The sequence below is a fragment of the Gallinula chloropus genome (genome assembly GCF_964237585.1).
Source record: "Gallinula chloropus genome assembly, chromosome: 7".
Classification (NCBI taxonomy): Eukaryota; Metazoa; Chordata; class Aves; order Gruiformes; family Rallidae; genus Gallinula; species Gallinula chloropus.
The window spans coordinates 30074641-30092262 of record NC_140092.1 but is presented as its reverse complement, the minus strand read 5'-3'; the positions used below and the strand labels follow the sequence as shown (position 1 = coordinate 30092262).

General features: G+C 54.5%; 1 protein-coding gene across 2 annotated transcripts; it reads right to left on the bottom strand.

Moving 5' to 3' along the window:
• Nucleotides 1-3010: 3010 nt before the first annotated feature.
• Nucleotides 3011-4431, bottom strand: HELT (helt bHLH transcription factor; the record flags this gene model as incomplete). Of its 2 annotated transcripts, none has more annotated exons than XM_084266646.1 (4): nucleotides 3011-3507; nucleotides 3666-3762; nucleotides 3934-4038; nucleotides 4405-4431. In XM_084266646.1, 4 exons carry the CDS (start codon nucleotides 4429-4431, stop codon nucleotides 3011-3013), a joined length of 726 nt encoding a protein of 241 aa, XP_084122772.1. The 2 variants fall into 2 exon arrangements, with proteins under 2 accessions (XP_084122772.1, XP_084122773.1); XM_084266647.1 differs by having other exon boundaries at nucleotides 3011-3504.
• Nucleotides 4432-17622: the final 13191 nt, after the last annotated feature.

The following is a 17622-nucleotide window of genomic DNA, read 5'->3' as shown; positions in this document are numbered from 1 at the left end:
TAACTTACTTAACTGGTAGGAGTGGCACCGTGACACTTCCTCCAGGCTTCACCTGCTGCCTGTTTAAAACGTGAATTTTTAAGGTGGAGGTTTTGTGCATAGGCTACTTGTGTCTTCTTCATCTAACTGATGATGACTTACTTCCATTACATGCAAAGAAATCCTTATGATAAATGAGGGACCTGGAGCTGTCAATAATGCAATATTACAGAGATTGACATAAACTCTTCCACTGTCTAAATAAATGCCAAGTGAGATGCAGTACCAGATCCAGAACTGTAGGCTCACATTTTGCTCTCCTTTGATCTCCAAATGATCCTGTGCCTTCAACATAAAGATACTACTGAGATGTGACTATGCTGTAGTGTTTTCTGGGTGAGGAAAAGGAGATAACAGGGAGAAGAAGAGGTGGAAAAGAGGATGCAAAAGGCATGGGGGAGGAAGGCAAGGCAAAAATGAGGCAAAAGAGATTGGAAAGGCTGAGGAGGAGGAAGGTGCTAGCTGAAGGAATAGGATGTGATACAGCAAATCACAGAATCACAAGGTTGGAAGAGACCTTTGAAGATCGAGTCCAACCATTCCCATCCTGTGCTAAACCATATCCCTAAGTACCTCATCTACCCTTTTCTTGAACACATCCAGGGATGGTGACTCAACCACCGCCCTGGGCAGCCTGTTCCAGGCCCTGACAACTCATCATCATCATTAGGATTTTTAGCTGTACCAAGCAGGTACATAACAGGGAAACTTGTATTTTGGGAGCTTAAGTAGTTTTTTTTATTTCACTAACAAACCCCTCTATTTGCTCCCATTCTGGCTGCTGCCAGGCACTAGTTAATGGGACTGCCACGTCAGAAGATGAGCATCATCAGCCCGGATGGGTACCCCACCTGGGACCAGGTATAGTCTTTAACTGGCCTGGAACAGGTGACATCCAGCTCCTACCTGCTCCTACCAGAACTGGGGGGTGATGCTCATGGCAGAGCTAACAGAAAAAAAAAAAAAAAAGAAGAAATTTTAAAACAAACCCTAAAAAATCGCTGCCCTCCAGAAAAATAAAAATAAAACACAAATAGTAAAATCCCAAATGAGCTGGACCTCTGCCAGAGTTCAGGGGTTGCCTGTCCCAGGGAAGCTCCGTGCCCCACTGCCTGTGAGGATCTCCCCTGCACAGGCGCAGAGCACGGTGCAGGGGGGTGGCTCTGGGCTCTTGGGTCCCATCCCCGGCTTTAGCAGATGCCGAAATATTTTAGGGGGCAAAAGTCTGGGGGGGGGGGGGGGGGGAGGGAAGGGGGGGGGGCAAGCTCAGAGCCCTGAGTGGGTGGGAGGGGAGAGACTTTTATCCTAGAGTCATTGTAAAACCAAAGGGGGGTTGATCCTCCGCAGCTAAATGAAAACGAAAAAGAGAAAGAAGGAGGGGGGGGACGGGACATCCAGAATAGCAACATTGGAGCTACAAAGACTGTCATGGACCAGTGCGAGTTTGCAAAATTATATGTAAATGACCCCAGTTTTGCCCGTGGTGGCCCTCTGCTAATCCCGGAGAGAAAATCTACTTAGCCAAGGAAAGTTTAATTTGGTTAACGGGGACCAAAATGCTGAATATATTAATAATTTATATTCCCAGGGAAACGCTGTATCTGTAATGCCAAGTGCCAAAGGTGGGGGGAGGGAGGGCGGTCCGCCAGAGTTTAATGCTCACAGAATAAAAATCCTGCCGGGTTTTCTCCATCCCCTGCGCTCAGCGCCGGTGACAACGAGCGTAAGACACGAGTCTCCATCCCAGGGACCAGCCCTCCCTCGGGCTGAACGCGTCTGCCTGATCCCGTTACCGCTCCCTGCACACCCGGCAAGGGGCAGGGTTCCCTCCTGGATTTACCATCCTAAAGGTGTCCCGAGGAAATGGGTTCTTTTTTCATTCCCTTGGCTGTTATCCCGCCGGGTGACCTTTTTCCCCGCTAATCTGAAACAGCGGCTTTCCCCCGTGTTTGCAGGTTAAATGGGAGACAGACATTCTACTTCTGGCTCATTGTAAGGAAGAGCTTTCCCCCCCCCCCCCCCCCCCGTCTGTCTCCGAATAAAGGGGTCGGGCTGGTTTACAAATTGCGGGTCAGCCCATTCCGTGACCTGGGCAAACAACCCGGGTCAGATCTCCTCAGAGCCTCCCCCACCCAACAGGGAGTAAGTGAATTTACCCTTCGGCGGCTCCGGCCCCCGCGGAGCAAACCCGGGATGCCCGGGGAAGGCGGCCGGGGTCCCCTCTGCCCTCCTGCCATAGGTGAGGGGGCACACGGGGACGTTTATTTCAGACGGGCAGGGCGGGAGGAGCCGTGCCGCGGTGTCCTGGGGGACTCCGCAGCTTTTATTTGGGTTATTCTCTGCCGCGGCCGCCTCCCTTCTCATCCCCGCCCCGCGCCTTCCCCATCCCTCCTTCCTCCTCCGAGGAGGAGGCTGCGCCGCAGAGAGAATCGATGGCAAAACACGCGGGACATCCCGGTGCCCCCGGGAGCATCCTCCCCGCCCCATGGGGGAGGGTTGGTGCAGCACCCACAGGGGTGCGAGGGAGGGCGCGCGTTCCCCACCCCGCGGGGCATCCCGGGGACTTCACCCCTCCGGCGGCTCTCCCGGTCCTCGAAGCAGAGTGGGTCCCCGGGTGGGGTAGGGAGGAGGAGGAGGAGGAGACACCCCCCTCCCCGCCGCCCGAGGAAGCTCCGTCCCGGAAACAAGAAGGGCCGGCGGGTACAAACGTTTATTCCAAGGCATCGCTGGTACAAGGCACCGCACCCGGAGATGGGAAGGGGAGAGCGGGTGGGGGCAGATCCAGGTCACCCCGGAGGGGGCGGGCAGGGGGGGGGGGGCAGACCTGGGCCTCCGGGGCGGGGCGTGGGGTCCCTGCCCTCCGCGACCCCCGGGAATCTCTCTGCCCCCCGCGGCCTCCCCGTGCGCCCGGGCGTAACTCGCAGCGTCCGCCGTCATAAATAGGAGTGTTGAGGAGGGGGGAGGCGAGTCTCTATAGCATGGAGGGGTGCTGGCCCGGGGGCAGCCCGAAGGCGTTGGGGTGGGAATGGCCGAGGAGGTTGAGGTAGTGGCGGTCCAGCCCCTGCACGGAGGAGAGGAAAGTGCTGCGCTGCTGGCCGGGGCTGGCGAGGGGCACGGCGGCGTTGGGGAGGTGGTAGGGCAGGGAAGGGCTGCGGGCCGCGCCGTGCCAAGGGAAGGGTCCCCCCGAGGGCGGCTGGAGCACCGGCTCGCCGGGGCTGTGGCCGTGCCCGGGACACTCGGGCCCGGGGTGCAGCTGGTAGGAAAAGTCCGGCTCCGGGAGGGAGCCCAGGGAGGTGAAGAGGGGCTCGGTGACGAAGCGCGCTTTGGACTGGAGGAAGGCCAGGATGCGGGCGTATTTGGTGTCTTTGGTCTCCATCCTCTCCACCGTCGTCAGGTAGTGGACCAGGTTCTTCATGCACTCGTGGTAGCCGTAGTGGAAGTAGTTGGCGAACTCGGAGAGCAGCTCTGCTGGAAAGGAAGGGGCAGGGGAGCCGTGATCCTCAGGGTCCGGCCTTGGGGAGGCGGGAAGCGGGGGCGGGGGTGAGGCAAGAGGAGGCGGCAGGGCCGCCCCCCACGCCACGGGTGTCCCGGCGGAGGGCCGCGGGGGGCCCCGCCCGCCCACCTACCCTTCTCCCGTCCGCGGGGGAAGTCCGCCGAGTGCAGGGCCCGCAGGTACTGCACCGTCATCTCCAGGATCTCCGCTTTCTCCAGCTTGCCCGAGCTCTGCAACAGTCGGGGGGGAGAGGGGGGGAGTGGGGGCATCACCTTTCCGCTGCGGCTGCGCTGCTTTCCGCCGGGCCGTGTCCCCGTCCGGCTGCCCCACCAACCCTCCCGCATCGGGGAGTCGGTCCTCACCGGGGAAAGGGGCGCAGGGGGCAGCCCGCCCTCGCCTACCTGCTTGGCCAGAGCCATGGGCACCGTCTTCCCCAGTTCGGTGAGGCAGCGGTTGATACGGTCCCTCCTCCGTTTCTCAATCACTTTGTGGGAAACCGGCGTCCTCTGCAAAACAGACGGAGCACACGTTAGTGCACGGAAAGCGGACGGATCCGGCCTCGCCGGGTCAGCCGCCCCCATCCACCACCCCTCCGGAGCAGCCGGTCCTGACCCCGCTCCGAGCAGCGGCGCCGGGCGCGATGCTGCCCCGGGAGGGATGCTCCGGCGACCGGTCCTCTCCGCGGTGCCCCGGGGACTCCCCGTCTGTGCGGGCGGTCCAGGCAGGGCAGGCTTGTTTTTGGGGAGGTGGTTGGGTTGTTTTTTTTGGGGGGTGGAGGCTTTTCCAAAGGAAAGGCGGTGTGAGGGTCGGGGCCAGGTCTATCCGTCGGCCCCGCAGAGCCATGCGCGCAATGCGGGCTGGCTGCGACTCACCCTCCGCTCCTTGAGCTTGGAGGCCATGGTGGGCACTGCATCCCCGCTCTCTCCTGGCCCCTTATAAAGCCATCACTTCTTGGGGGGGACCCCGGGGGGCCTCCACGGGCCCGCTGATCCCATAGGATTAGGGGCGAGCGGCGCCGGGGGAATGTATGCATTAAAGATCAGGGTAGAAGGGGGTGAGAGAGGGATGAGGGTTGGGTTGTGGGTTGGGTTGTGGGTTTTTTTCCTCTTTTTTTCCCCTTTTTTTTTTTTTTTGCCTTCACTCTTCTTCCTTCCTCCACCCCCCGCCCCCCTCCCCTCCCTCCCTCCTCTTCCTCCTCCTCCTCCTCCTTCTCGCCTTCATCCACGCAGCCGGGGGGCGGCCCAGCTGTGTCACCCCACGTGGACCTCGGGGATACACGTGACGGTCCCACAATAGCGGCGGGGATGGGGCCAGGGGATGCGGCGAGCGGGGCGCAGGACGCGGGTACCCGCGTCCTGCGCCCCGCTCGCCGCATCCCCTGGCCCCATCCCCGCCTCCTGCCTGCAAATCCCCGGCACCCCCCCAACCCCTCCCCTCAGCCCTGGCTCTGACTGCATTTTAAAGCCTGTCCAGAGTCATTAAAGTAATTAAGTAAGCCCTTAATAGGCTGTTCCGCCCAGTTCAAGGGAGAACCCTTGGAGACGGAGTGGCCCCGTTTGTTCTCAGGCTTTTCTCACACGACTTGGTGACACGTCCATCTTTATAAGAGATGGCAGCGAGGCTTTTTTTGTTTACACCGCTTTATGCGCCGGGGACACCCCGGCAGGTGTGGGACCGGGGGGCTGGCACACGATATATCCCCCCCCCCTCTCCCTCCTCGACCCCCCTCTTCTTATTTCCCCCCCCTCACCATCCCTCCCCCCCCCCCCCCGCCGGCCCGGGGAGGCTCTCGCCAGCCTTTGGCACACGACGCTCCTTTTTTGTGTGGTGTGCGCGTCTGTGCGTTGTTGTTTTTACCCCCCCTGCTCCCCCCCTCTCCTTTGGAGAGGCTCAATTTGTAGCCTATTATCCTATAGGAAAATGTCCCATTGAAAAGTATGAATAGTTTCATTGGGCCTAAATTTTAATAATGCGGGTCAAAGAAAAGAGGGGCAAATAAAGAGGGGATCGCAGCTGGTCCGAGAGTGCATTATTCGGTGTCACCTGCGAGCGGGGTCGCCGACAGACCCCCTATTCATTTGCCTAATTTTGGTCAATTTAACAAACTTCAGGAGAAATTATTGTGGCATTGTTAGGGAGGGTAAAGCTTTCTGATCGAATTAACAGCATGTTTTGATCCGGTAAATGTCATTAAAAAGAAAGAAACAATCGCGTTTAAAGGGGGGCTCCGAGTTAAACGCGCCAAGTGGAGACGCCGGAGCGCAAAGCTCACAAAGGGAGCAAGTAACTGCCACAGGGGAACTTTTGTACGCTCACATTGCTGAGGTTTTTTTACACAAAAAGGCATTATTTCATACTTGAATACGTTTAATCCAACAATTGTCTATTTTCTGCAAACATATTTTCACAGCATTGTTAGCTTTCCTCTCCGCGGCCCTCCGCCCGGGCAGCCGCGCTCCGAGCCTGGCGAGCGCACCGAGCCCCCACGGCCCGCCCCAACCCGGCCCCGCAAGCCAGCCCCGCAACGCCCCCGACGGGGCCGCCCCGCCGCGCCGGGGGGGCCGCCCGCCTCCGCCGCCCGCCGCCACCCTCCCTCCCCCGACAGCGCGGCGGCGGGCGAGGGCCCCCCCCGGCCCTCTCCACGGCCGGCGGTGCGCCTCCGGGGCCGGCCCCGGGCCGCGGGGCCGCCAGACAGGTTTCCCCCCCGCGCTTGCCCGGCACCCGCCGCCGCCCCCGGCTCCGGGGCTGCCGCGGGGCGCCGCCACCCCCGGGGAGGGGGAGGAGGGAGGGGAGACCCGAGGGCGGTCGGGGGGAGGCGGGATGGGGCCGCCCGGTGCCTGATCCTGCCCGCTCGGGAGACGCCTCGGAGCCCCGGAAAGTGCTGTGGAGACGGGGTCTGTTCCGGCCGTGCCGGTCCGGACAGGCTGCTTCTCGGACGCCTCCGTGTCTCCTGGGGCCCCCCGCGTTTTCCCACCCGTTTCCCTTCCTGCTTTTAACGGGGGGGGGAAAGCCGCCCCCACCTCATCTCCCCTGGCTGTGCACCGCCGCTCCCCGCCCGCTTCACCTCCCCAGAAGCAGCCGGGGGAAAGGCACGGTGCCGGCCCTCAACCCCGCCGCTCCGGGCTGCCCCGCCGCCGCCCCGGGCCGGCCGGGGGAGCGGAGACACTCCGTGGGAGGCGGCGGCGGCCCCGGGGCGCGTCTCCCCGGGCGGCGGGGCGGGCCGGGCCGGCTGCCCGCCCGGGCGCCCCTGCGTGCGGTGCTGTTCGCCGTATTATTCTTCCAGGAGCCTTGTAGGTTTCGCTATATTCATTCTCGTACAATGGGATTAAACACTAACCGTTATCATCCAAATTAACTAAACTCTGAATAGCAAATGCGGGGGCTTTTATTCACACCCCCCTCGCCCCCCGGGTCCGTCCCCCCCCCCCCTCTTTCGCTCCACCAGCGGAGATGGAGTTGATCCTCTTACTGTCTGTGTTAACCGCCAGCTGCAGGCACCTGCGAGGCAACTTTTTACACGGGGAAAGTTGTTTATTTTCTCGCTGGCTGGCGCCCGCATCGCCTCCCCCGCGGGCCGGGGCCCCGGGCAAGCCGGGGACAGCGGCGGGGGGACGCGGGGCGGACGCGGGGCTGGGCGGCCGTGGCATCCCCGCCTGTACCGCCGCCTCCTCAGAGGGATTTCGGCGGGGCTGAAGCATCGCCCGGCGCTGCCGCGGTCGGGCTTGCACCCTTGTAGGGGAGCTTGGCGAAGGGTGGGGGGTTCGGATTGTTATTTTAAGTCCCCCCGATCTCCCAGCGGGAAACGCGTGCGCGGCCCTTTGGCAACCCAAGGCGGGCACACCCGCGTCCCCACATCCCGCCACCGGTTTTCTGCTCCCGCACGGGTCCCCCGCCGGCTGCAGCCCTTCCCCCGGACCAGGGGCTGCCCCGGGACATGGGCTGGCCGGGGGGCAGGGCCGCGGTCCCCACCACTACCACCCCCCCGGTACGCGCGGCGCGGGGTATGAGCACACGGCCGCTCTGCGACCCCGGCCGGCCTGGGGATCCCCGCCTGGGACGACTGAGCCCCGGGGGAGCATCCCGATGGGGAGCGTCCCGAGGGGGAGCGTCCCGGGTGGGAGCATCCCGGGTGGGAGCGTCCCGAGGGGGAGCGTCCCGGGTGGCCCCGGCCCGGCGCACGGCTGCTGCGGGAATGGTGGCTGCAGCGGGAGGTCTCTGTGGCGTTTGGCCCCTGTCCTGTCGGTGTTGGGGCTGCCCAGCCCCGGGCTCTGCCGCGGCGGCCCTTCGGGGGGTGTCAAGCTGCTCTGAAGTGGCACGTGGTTTTGCCCTCTTACGAAATCATTCCGTCTTCTTCCCTCCTCTTGTCCTCAGTGGATCGAGTGCAGAAAGTCAAGTGTCACAGCGCGACTGGGGCTGCAGTTGGCCTGCTGCCAGCCGGTCTCATTCGGGGCTCCGAAGAGTGGCACCGGGGTCACCCTCCCGGCTGCTCTCACGGCTGGAAAGGAATGGGAGAACCCAAAAGGTGCAGCAGGTCCTACTAGTAGGAGTTTCCAGTCTTTTCATAGCTCCTAATGCTCTCTGCCTCCAGGTTTGGGGCTGCTTCCCCATCATCTTGCTCCCCAGCAGCAGAGGTGCCTCTTATCTGGACGCTACTGATGTGTCCAGCTATAGCCTGCCCCTGTCTCCTCCTCTGTCCCTCTATTTTGCTCACCTGCCACTAATGGCACATGACAGGACGTGTCTGTCTCCATCCAGAGCTGGTCCTTCACAAAGCAAGTCTCACTTGAGGCCATGACTCTGGTACTGTTGGGCTGGTTACAGGGCACTCTCCTCAAGAGCCCAGAGTGCTCTAGGAAGCGCTGTCTGTGCTTCAGTAGATGATGTCGTTCTCATGCTGCTGCAAGATACATAATGACCATAAGCTAAACTTTGATCCTTACCTTAGGAAGTCCTCAAGTGTCTCTTGGTACTTGCAGGGTGGCAGACAGGACTTCTGGGGCAATAGTGGTCCTGGGTGCTGCTATGTACTTGTTATAGTCCACCTTTGAGGAGGTGCGTTTCATCATGAGCGCATTTCATACTGCAATTAGGAGGTTAAAAATGGGACACTTGGGGAAAAAAAGGTCTGGAATTATTTAAGGACTTAATGGAAGCTTCAGTGGGTACACAGAATGCCTCAACAGGCATTAAAAAAAACCCTCTCAGCAGCCTGGCTTGGTCGTCCTCAAGATGATCCATCCCCAAGATCCCACAGAGGTGACTGACTGCTGCCTTGCCTGCAGCCTCATTCTTCCACTACTGCATCCCGAACTTTTATCAGCCACCTTTCTGGAGACATCCTGTTTGGCAGTCTGTGCAGTCTGACAGGACATGTCCTGTGGTAAGAAGCTAGAAAAGAGACCTGCTGGAAGACACCTGCAGAAACCAGCGCTTCAAGAGGTAACGATCGCTGGAGTATGGATGGTTTGGGATCATTGGAGTCATTCATGATGGATGACTCAGGGATGAGTTGGGAGTCATTCTCTCCTATCTTCTATTTTGGGGTGGTTTTTTTGTCAGGCATAAAATTTGATGCTTACATGTGGTATAGCTAATGTATACAGAATTATATAGAGAAAATGCTTCATCAAATATGCCAGGTGTGGGTTACATCTGTTATACCCAGTTATGGAAACCGGTTTCAATGGGAGACCCGACACAGCTTTTACCTGTCAAATGTTTGTGTGTGTATATATATATATATATATATATATATATATATATATATATGTGTTTGTGTTTCTCTCTGTATATATATATGAGAAAGCCTGGGACTCTGTGCTGTGTGTTTGCACAAGGCGAGTCCCCCGGAGCGGCAGAGAGATGACTACAGCTCCTGATGACAGGTCTCTTCTCAGCCACGTCACCGCTGAGACGGGACTCGCTGCTCTTTAAATGACAGCCCATCACAATGAGACCTGAGTGCTAAAGTGGATGTCAGTGGGATGTAGGTAGTCTTGAATCCCTGGTGAGAGGTACCTTAGATCGATTGCCTGTGGTTGATGCGTTGTAAATAGCTGGACTTAGTGGCTGTGTGGTGTGAATAAAGGCTGTAGGGTACAAAGGCTCTTTCTGCAACAACAGGTATAATGCTGGTAAAACGTCCACCCCCTTTTTACCAGCCTTGGTAAAAACTAAAGCCTAAAGAAAGAGAAAACCTAAAAAAAATGTAAAAGCTTTCCCTCAGCCTGGCTTCACAGAGGGGGAGTTGTGCTTGAACCACCTGATGACCTTCCAGGATGAAGTGGCTGACTGGGGGGGTGAGCAGTGGATACAGTCTACCTGGATTTTGACGTTTTCTCCTGTAACATTGGTGCAGAGAAGCTGATGATGTATGGGCTGGAGGAGGAGACTGTGAGGTGGGTGGAAAACTGGCTGAATCAGCATCATGAAGTCTAGTGTCCAGTTACTAGTGGTGTATCCCTGGGGTCAGTACTGGGTCCAGTCCTGTTTAACATCTTCATTAATGGTCTGGATGATGGGACAGATCATGCCCTCAGCAAGTTCATAGATGATACAGAACTGTGAGGGGCAGCTCATACACCAGAGGGTTGTGCTGCCATCCTGGAGTGATCTCAACAGGCTGGAGAAATGGGCTGTCAGGAGCCTGATGAAGTTCAGCAGAGGCAAGTGTAGGGTCCTGCACCTGGGGAGGAGCAACCCCGTGCACCGTGTGCTGGAAAGTAACTGGCTGGAAAGCAGCTTTGCAGAAAAGGACCTGGGAGTTCTGATGGACACCAAGTTGAACATGAGCCACCAATGTGTCCTTCTGGCAAAGAAGGCTGATGGGATCCTGGGCTGCATTAGGAGTGTTGCCAGCAGTTTGAGGGAGGTGATCCTTGTCCTCTACTCAGCACTGGGGAGACCACACCTGGAGTTCTGGGTCCAGCTCTGGGCTCCCTGGTACAAGACAGAGATGAATGTACTGGAGATAGTCCAGTAAAGGGCCACAGGGTTGGTTAAGGGACTGGAGCATCTCATGTATGAGGAAAGCTGGGAGAGCTGGAACTGCTCAGTCTGGAGAAGAGTAGGCTCAGGGGGAAGCTTATTAATGTGTACAAATACCTGAAGGAGGGGTGTGAAGAAGATGGAAGCACACAGAAGATGGACCAGAGGCAATGAGCACAAGCTAAAACACAGGAGTGTCTGTTTAAGCAAGACAAAACCTTGTCTGCTGTGAGGGTGGTCAATCACAGGAACAAGTTGCCCAGAGAGGTGGTGGGGGTCTCCATCCCTGGAGATACTCAAAAGCTGTCTGGACATGGCCCGGTGCAACTGGTGCTACATAGCCATGCTTGAGCAGGGAGGTTGGACCACAGGACCTCCAGCCAGCCTGTGGTTCTGTCAGCTGCCTGTGTGGACATTTAGTCCTGACACAATTGAACCCCGGATCGGTTGAGCATAAAACGAATGCGGTTTGACTTTGTGAAGTTACAGAGCTCTGATGCTGTTCTGGATGGGATGCGATTCACTGGGATTCGGGGCTCCTACACCTGTGTCAAGCGGAATAAAGGGGAGGGAAGCGCAGCCGTTTGGTGTATTGTACCTCACCACGTGTTGCATTGTAACTCGGCTCATTAGAGACTCGTTAACAGCCATTATACTTATGACTGCTTTGTCAACAGTGCTAATTCAATGGGACTTCAGTGCCTAATTCCCTCTAGAGTCCTTTGTAACCACCACTTTCTTTCTAGCTGAAGTGGAAAAGGGGACCCCCATGAGAGAATTACCGGCTCTGCAAAGCCTACTAATTTAGTAATGCTGTAGTAGAAGCATGCTGTTATTATGAGCCCTCAGTACTGAGCTTAATGCACGGTCTAAGGACTTCTTTCTAGCAAAGCAATAACCTTTGGGGTGGTCCAACTTTGCTCTGACTTCCCAGAGATGGAGTGGACCAAACGCCACGCCGTTACCTTGGCTTCCAGAGGTTTATTTCCAAAATGTGCCCCTGTTGCTAACTCTGAGGGGTTGAGGATGTTGAGATGCTGCTATGAACAGGCTGTGATCAACTTTTTAGGTTTAAATATTGGGCTTGTAACAGTCATGGTGCAAACATGGAGATAAAGGCTAGGTGATGGGAACTGCCCCTCCATTCTCTGCACCAATATGGGGAAGAACTTCTTCCCAGTGAGGGTGAGGGAGCCCTGGGACAGGCTGCCCAGGGGGTGTGGAGTCTCCTTCTCCGGAGATATTCAAGATCTGTCTGGATGCCTCCCTGTGCGACCTGTGCTAGGGACCCTGCTTTGGCAGGGGGCTTGGACCCGATGATCTCTGGAGGTCCCCTGTGATTCTGTGATTGCCCTTCCTCTGCAGAAACAGTGAGGTGGTATCAGTGGTCTTGCATGTTACACCAACGGTTGGCTTTTGAGAGGTTTAGTGGGATAAATGGAACGTCTCAGAGACTTCATGAAGGCAGCTGGTGTTATGTTTGTATTGGGAAACAAAAAAAGAGAAAGGCTCTGATGCCTCAGGATTCCTCCAGGCTCTGTTGCATCTTCTAAACAAGGACTGCAGACTCATGCAGTTGCCTTTAGGAGCTTCAGCTGAGCAGGTGTGTGGGTGGCCTTCCTGTCAGAGCACTTGGATTAGGAGTGGTTCTTGTTGCTAAAGGCAGAACAGTCACTCATTTCTCTGTGAGCACCAAAGCCTAGTTGATTTGAGAAACCCAGTGTCTTGCCTTGTTCAGTCAAAGAGAAAAGAGATGGATACCACCCCAGAGGAAGGTCTAGGACACGCAGCTGAGAGGCACTGTTCTGCTCACTGCTGGGAAAACGCACGCTACAAGAGTTCAAGGCTTCCCAGTGCTACCCGAGTTTTCGTGCTGTGTAAGACCTGCCTCTCTGCCTGAGGGCCCAAAAGTGTCCTGCTTCTGGAAAGTTTAGGTTGTCCTTCTTCAAGCAAAGGGCAACCAGGCTGGTGAAGGGGCTGGTGAAGGGGCTGGAGAACAAACCTTATGAGGAGCAGCTGAGGGAATTGGGGATGTTCAGCCTGGAGAAGAGGAGGCTGAGGGGAGACCTTCTCACCACCTACAACTACCTGAAAGAAGGTTGCAGAGAGGTGGGTGTTGGTCATTTCACTCAAGTGACAGGTGATAGGACGAGGGGTAATGGCCTCAAGCTGTGCCAGGTCAGGGTCAGATCAGATGTTAGGGAAAAGTTCTTCACTGAAAGGGTTATTGGGTGCTGGAACAGGCTGCCCAGGGAAGTGGTTGAGCCACCAGAAGATGGGTTATTACAGTGATTTTCTATTCTTGGGTTTTCTTTCTCCAGCCTTTATGGCTCCTGTTTTCAAGCATTCCTTGTAACTGTCAGAATAGAAAAGTTTGGGGTTTTTTTGTTGTTTTTTTTTCTTAAATCCTGAAGCAGAAGTGTAAGCCACCAAGTGCCATTGGAGCTGCTGAAATGTTTTCAGGAGCACTGGAAAGGATGTCTCTGCTAGATATGGTGCCACCACTTTTCATTTCATCCAGCTCATGTTTTAAACTAACCATACCAGGCAGCGAAGAAGTGCCCATGTTCCCTCTGGCTTTGATCCTGCGTCTTTCCACATGGACCACGTGATGGAAGTTTGTTCTACATGTCATGAGAGGGTGTAGCCACCTCACGCATGGTCTCGGGGCCCGTTCTTCCTTCACGTTCAGACCCTGCCCCCTCGATGGCACAGATGGGAGCGTGTCTGGGCAGTGGAGCTGCCCACGGCTGTCGTGGAGCTTTGGGTGTAGGTTACTGCTTTTTGTAACACATCATGTTTTGGGATGGGGTTGGGGAAATGAAGTGTGAAAGTGCCAGTGCTGGGAAGGAGCTGGGAAGGGTCTGTGGGCGTGGAAACATGTACTTGGTGTGACTGATCCGGCCTTGTTTTGCTGAAGCAATTCCATATCTGGCCTTGATGTAAGGAGCACCCAGCCTGCACTGTTTTGCCATATCACAGAATCACAGAATCACAGAATCTTAGGGGTTGGAAGGGACCTCAAGAGATCATCGGGTCCAACCCCCCTGCCAAAGCAGCTCCCTATCTCACATTACACAGATAGGCATCCAGACGAGACTTGAATATCTCCAGAGATGGAGACTCCACCACCCCCCTGGGCAGCCTGTCCCAGGGCTCTGTCACCCTCACTGTGAAAAAGTTCTTCCCCATGTTGGTGCAGAACTTCCTGTGCTCCAGTTTACAGCCATTGCCCCTAGTCCTGTCCCCACAGACCACTGAAAAGGGGCTGGCCAATTCCCCCTGCATCCCAAGTCTAAGATATTTATGAACACATGGCGACTGATGCAAACACAGACTGGAATGGTGTCACTCTGCCCCACGTCATGTGTGGCTGACACGACAGGAGGGAGCGGAGCATCAGCCCCACAGCTTGTTCCCGGCATTCGGAAGGCAGGAACACCCCACGTCTTCCGCAGCCCGGCCGTGGAGCTGAAGGAGGGCAGCTTTGGAGAAGGAAGCAGCGTTGCCTGTACTGCTTGTCACCAGGGACTTTTATATGGAACAGCTTAATGCCGAGGCTGCCTGTTCCGAACAGGGAGGTTTCTTCTCAACCTTCGAACACGTGAGCACCTGCACCGCCGACTCTGCTCCGCTCCTGCGGAAGCCTTCATAGCTCTGTGGGAAGCTCTGGGGAGATTAGGGGTTGGCTACTGCCCTCTAGTGATCTCCAGCATGAGCTAAGGTTTCTAACTCCTCCCCGCTCCCTCCCCCTCCCCCCGCCCTCCCTCTATCTATCTATCTATCTATCATCTATCTATCTATCTATCTATCTATCTATCTATCTATCTATCTATCTATCTATCTATCTATCTCTTTATTTAATCCATTTGCTAAAATTAACTTTGTGTGTGATCAGATTAATGAATTCTGAATTATGATGCAGTGGCTGATGGACGAGATCACAGAACCATAGGATCACAGGATGCGTTAGGCTGGAAGGGACCTTTAGAGATCATCTAGTCCAACCCCCCTGCAGTGAGCAGGGACATCTTCACTAGATCAGGTCACTCAGAGCCCCATCAAGCCTGAATATCTCCAGGAATAGGGCCTCCACTACCCCTCTGGGCAACCTGTTCCACTGATCCACCACCTCATAGTGAAGAACTTTCTTCTAACATCCGACCTAAATCTCCCCTTTTCTAGTTTCAAACCATCACATCTCATCCTAGTGCTTGGGAACAGCTCTTCCTCAGCTTTCTTATAGGCACCTTTCAGGTACTGGCAGGCCACTAATACCTGAAAGGTGCTAGCACTGATCTCTTGTGCAAAGCGTGAGCTCAAGCTTTACACCAGGTGACAGTATGGACTGTCCTTAGCATGGACACCAGCTGATACATCCCTTAAACTACTGGTCATGCAATCCAAACACGCTGGGTTAGACATCCCTACTATCATCTAAGTTAGTTCTTTCCAAATTATTGACAAAATAATCTACTTTACTTTGAATGAGATTATTAATAGAGTCAGCACTTAAATAAAAACCTTGCTGCCTCTCAAACTGCATCTTTTAACAAGAAGTCAGTCACCCTCCCTTGAAAATAACACTAACAATAGCTATTGGGATACATTATAGCCCATAAATCACTGAGAAATGGAGTGTTCCGCTCAAAATAATGATGTAGCTGAGAATTTGTCAGCAGCATTAGAGATTTCTCTTCGTATGTTTTATTTCTCTGTGCTGAAGTGAGTAATCAGCTGCTCGGCAATTGGCTGCTGGTGTTTTTTCACCCAGGGTAGCGATTCAGGATGTTAAGGCTGCCAGTTCTTACCTGCTGCAAGCGCTGTCCGAGCAGGGTTCTGCTGTTGGCATTAGAGGGCAGCCGTGAGGGTGCATTTGAGTTTCTGCCTGTCAGTCTGGCTTGGATCTTCTTTAAAGCAGGTTAGGACACGGCTATTTTTTGCTTTATTATTTATGCAGTGGAGTGAATTAAGAAAAACTACTTCATTATGTTAAGCAGATGGAGAGAGGGGATTCTGCCCCTCTGCTCTGCTCTGGGGAGACCCCATCTGCAGTGCTGTGTCCAGCTTTGGAGCCCTCAGCACAAGAAGGACATGGACCTGTTGGAGGGCGTCCAGAGTAGGCCACAAAAATGATCAAAAGGGCTGAAAAACCTCTCCTATGAAGCCAGGCTGAGAGAGTTGGGCTTGTTCAGCCTGGAGAAGGCCTTTGAGTACCTGAAGGGGACCTACAGGAAAGATGGAGAGATAGGACGAGGAGTTTGAAACTAGAGCAGGGCAAGTTTAGATTAGACATTAGGAAGAAGTTCTTCACTCTGAGGGTGGTCAATCACAGGAACAAGTTGCCCAGAGAGGTGGTGGAAGCCCCATCCCTGGAGACATTCAAGGTCAGGCCTGAGACCTGATGAAGCTCTGAGAAATCTGATCTAGTTAAAGGTGTCCCTGCTTACTGCAGGGGGGTTGGACTGGATGGCTTTCCAAGGTCCCTTCCAACCTAATGCATCCTGTGATTCTAAGGCCAGCACACAGCTGGGTTACTCATCAGTGAACATCAACAGCCACAGGTTGGGACAGATGAATAGTTCTGCAGGTAGAATGGCTGCAATTATGAGATGCTCAAAGAAATGAGTGTGTTGATCTATTAAGCACACAGGGACTGGGAGTCACCTTTACTTTTGTTCTGGAAGACTAACTGGGTGGCTAACAGCTCTGATTTGCTTTCAGCAACACATCTTAGTGAAACCAATGTGCTTAAATTCTCTCCAGGGTTACACAGACCGCTCCAGGTTTTGATTCAGGGACCCAAGACATCTGCACAGTGCAGCTTACTTGCTCTGTCACACCTTTTGTGCTCTTGCTTCTAGGCCAATGACTACTACATCTTTAGGTACCACGTCTTCATATTTCATCACTTTTCCTTCAGAATTATGGAGGGGAAAGGTTACAAAAGTTCTTGGCATCTGCCATATGATGTAGGAGGAAATCATCATCAGCAGAGAGTCTCTTGTGTAATCTGTTGATATTTTGGGAGATATATTGGGGTAATAAAACATTTGCTTTATCTACCAATCAGGCTGCTTCCTATAGAGTAAAAGTTGCCTGCTGTAGAAAAATGTCTCTGAGTCAACCCTATAAAATCAAACCTGACAAAGGCCTGAGGATAATTTGCAAAGCCCAGAGTTATATGACTTGAAAGAAAATGTTCTGGAGCAAATAGAAAGTAAATGTTTTTTTTTTTTCCTGAATGTGAGCTTGTCAGAGGATAGTGATTCACGATTCAGCTGAGGGAAGAGAAGCAAATAATAGGGGTGGAAAAACCAGTGAGCTGGGGGAGAGCATGTTTTGCATCCCAGTTCAGTTCTGTTTAAGCTGTGCTGACAGGCACTCTGTGTTTTGAGGACTGTTTCAAATTCAACATCACTTGTCTTGAAATGATCTTGAATGGTCCTAAAAATAGTCTGGTGCTGGAGATGCCAATTTTTCCAGTAATTTTCCTACAATGTCAGCAAAATTATTGGCTACGAGATGCAATGCTCTGTAATCATCTCCATGGGGAGATGGTGTTTGTCTGCTGCAGTACTGCACTTCAGAAAGCTGCATTCTCCTGGGTTTGATGGTTTTCAGTGTATCCTGAGATATCTGTGAAGATGACCTCGTTTATGGCTGGCAACTGCAGGGGTAGGGAGGTACCATGTCCAGTAACCTGGCAGTTGGGCCACTCAAAAAGGTGAACAGGGATCTCACCAAACGTTGTGCCCACCAAGCAGATTTTTACAAGTAGTGGGGTAAAGCAGCTATTTTAGGGTGACTTCAGGATCCCTATAATCTGGCTAAATCTGAGCCAGGGTGGTTTTTCCCCCTGCCCCGATCTCCTGACTGCCTCCTTCCTTCCCTTGCTGCTGCAGAGATTGTGCAGGAGGAACCTGATAGGAGTTCTCCCCTGCTCTTATCAGAGTTAAACTGACTCCAGCAAAAGCCAGGAATCTGGAAAAAAAAACAAATTTCCACTAAAATCAGCCCATGGCAATGCCAGGTAGAGAGGGATCTCTTAAGTATCTTTATGAGAGCAGCATCCATAGTGTGAAAATCCTGGTTGCACTGGA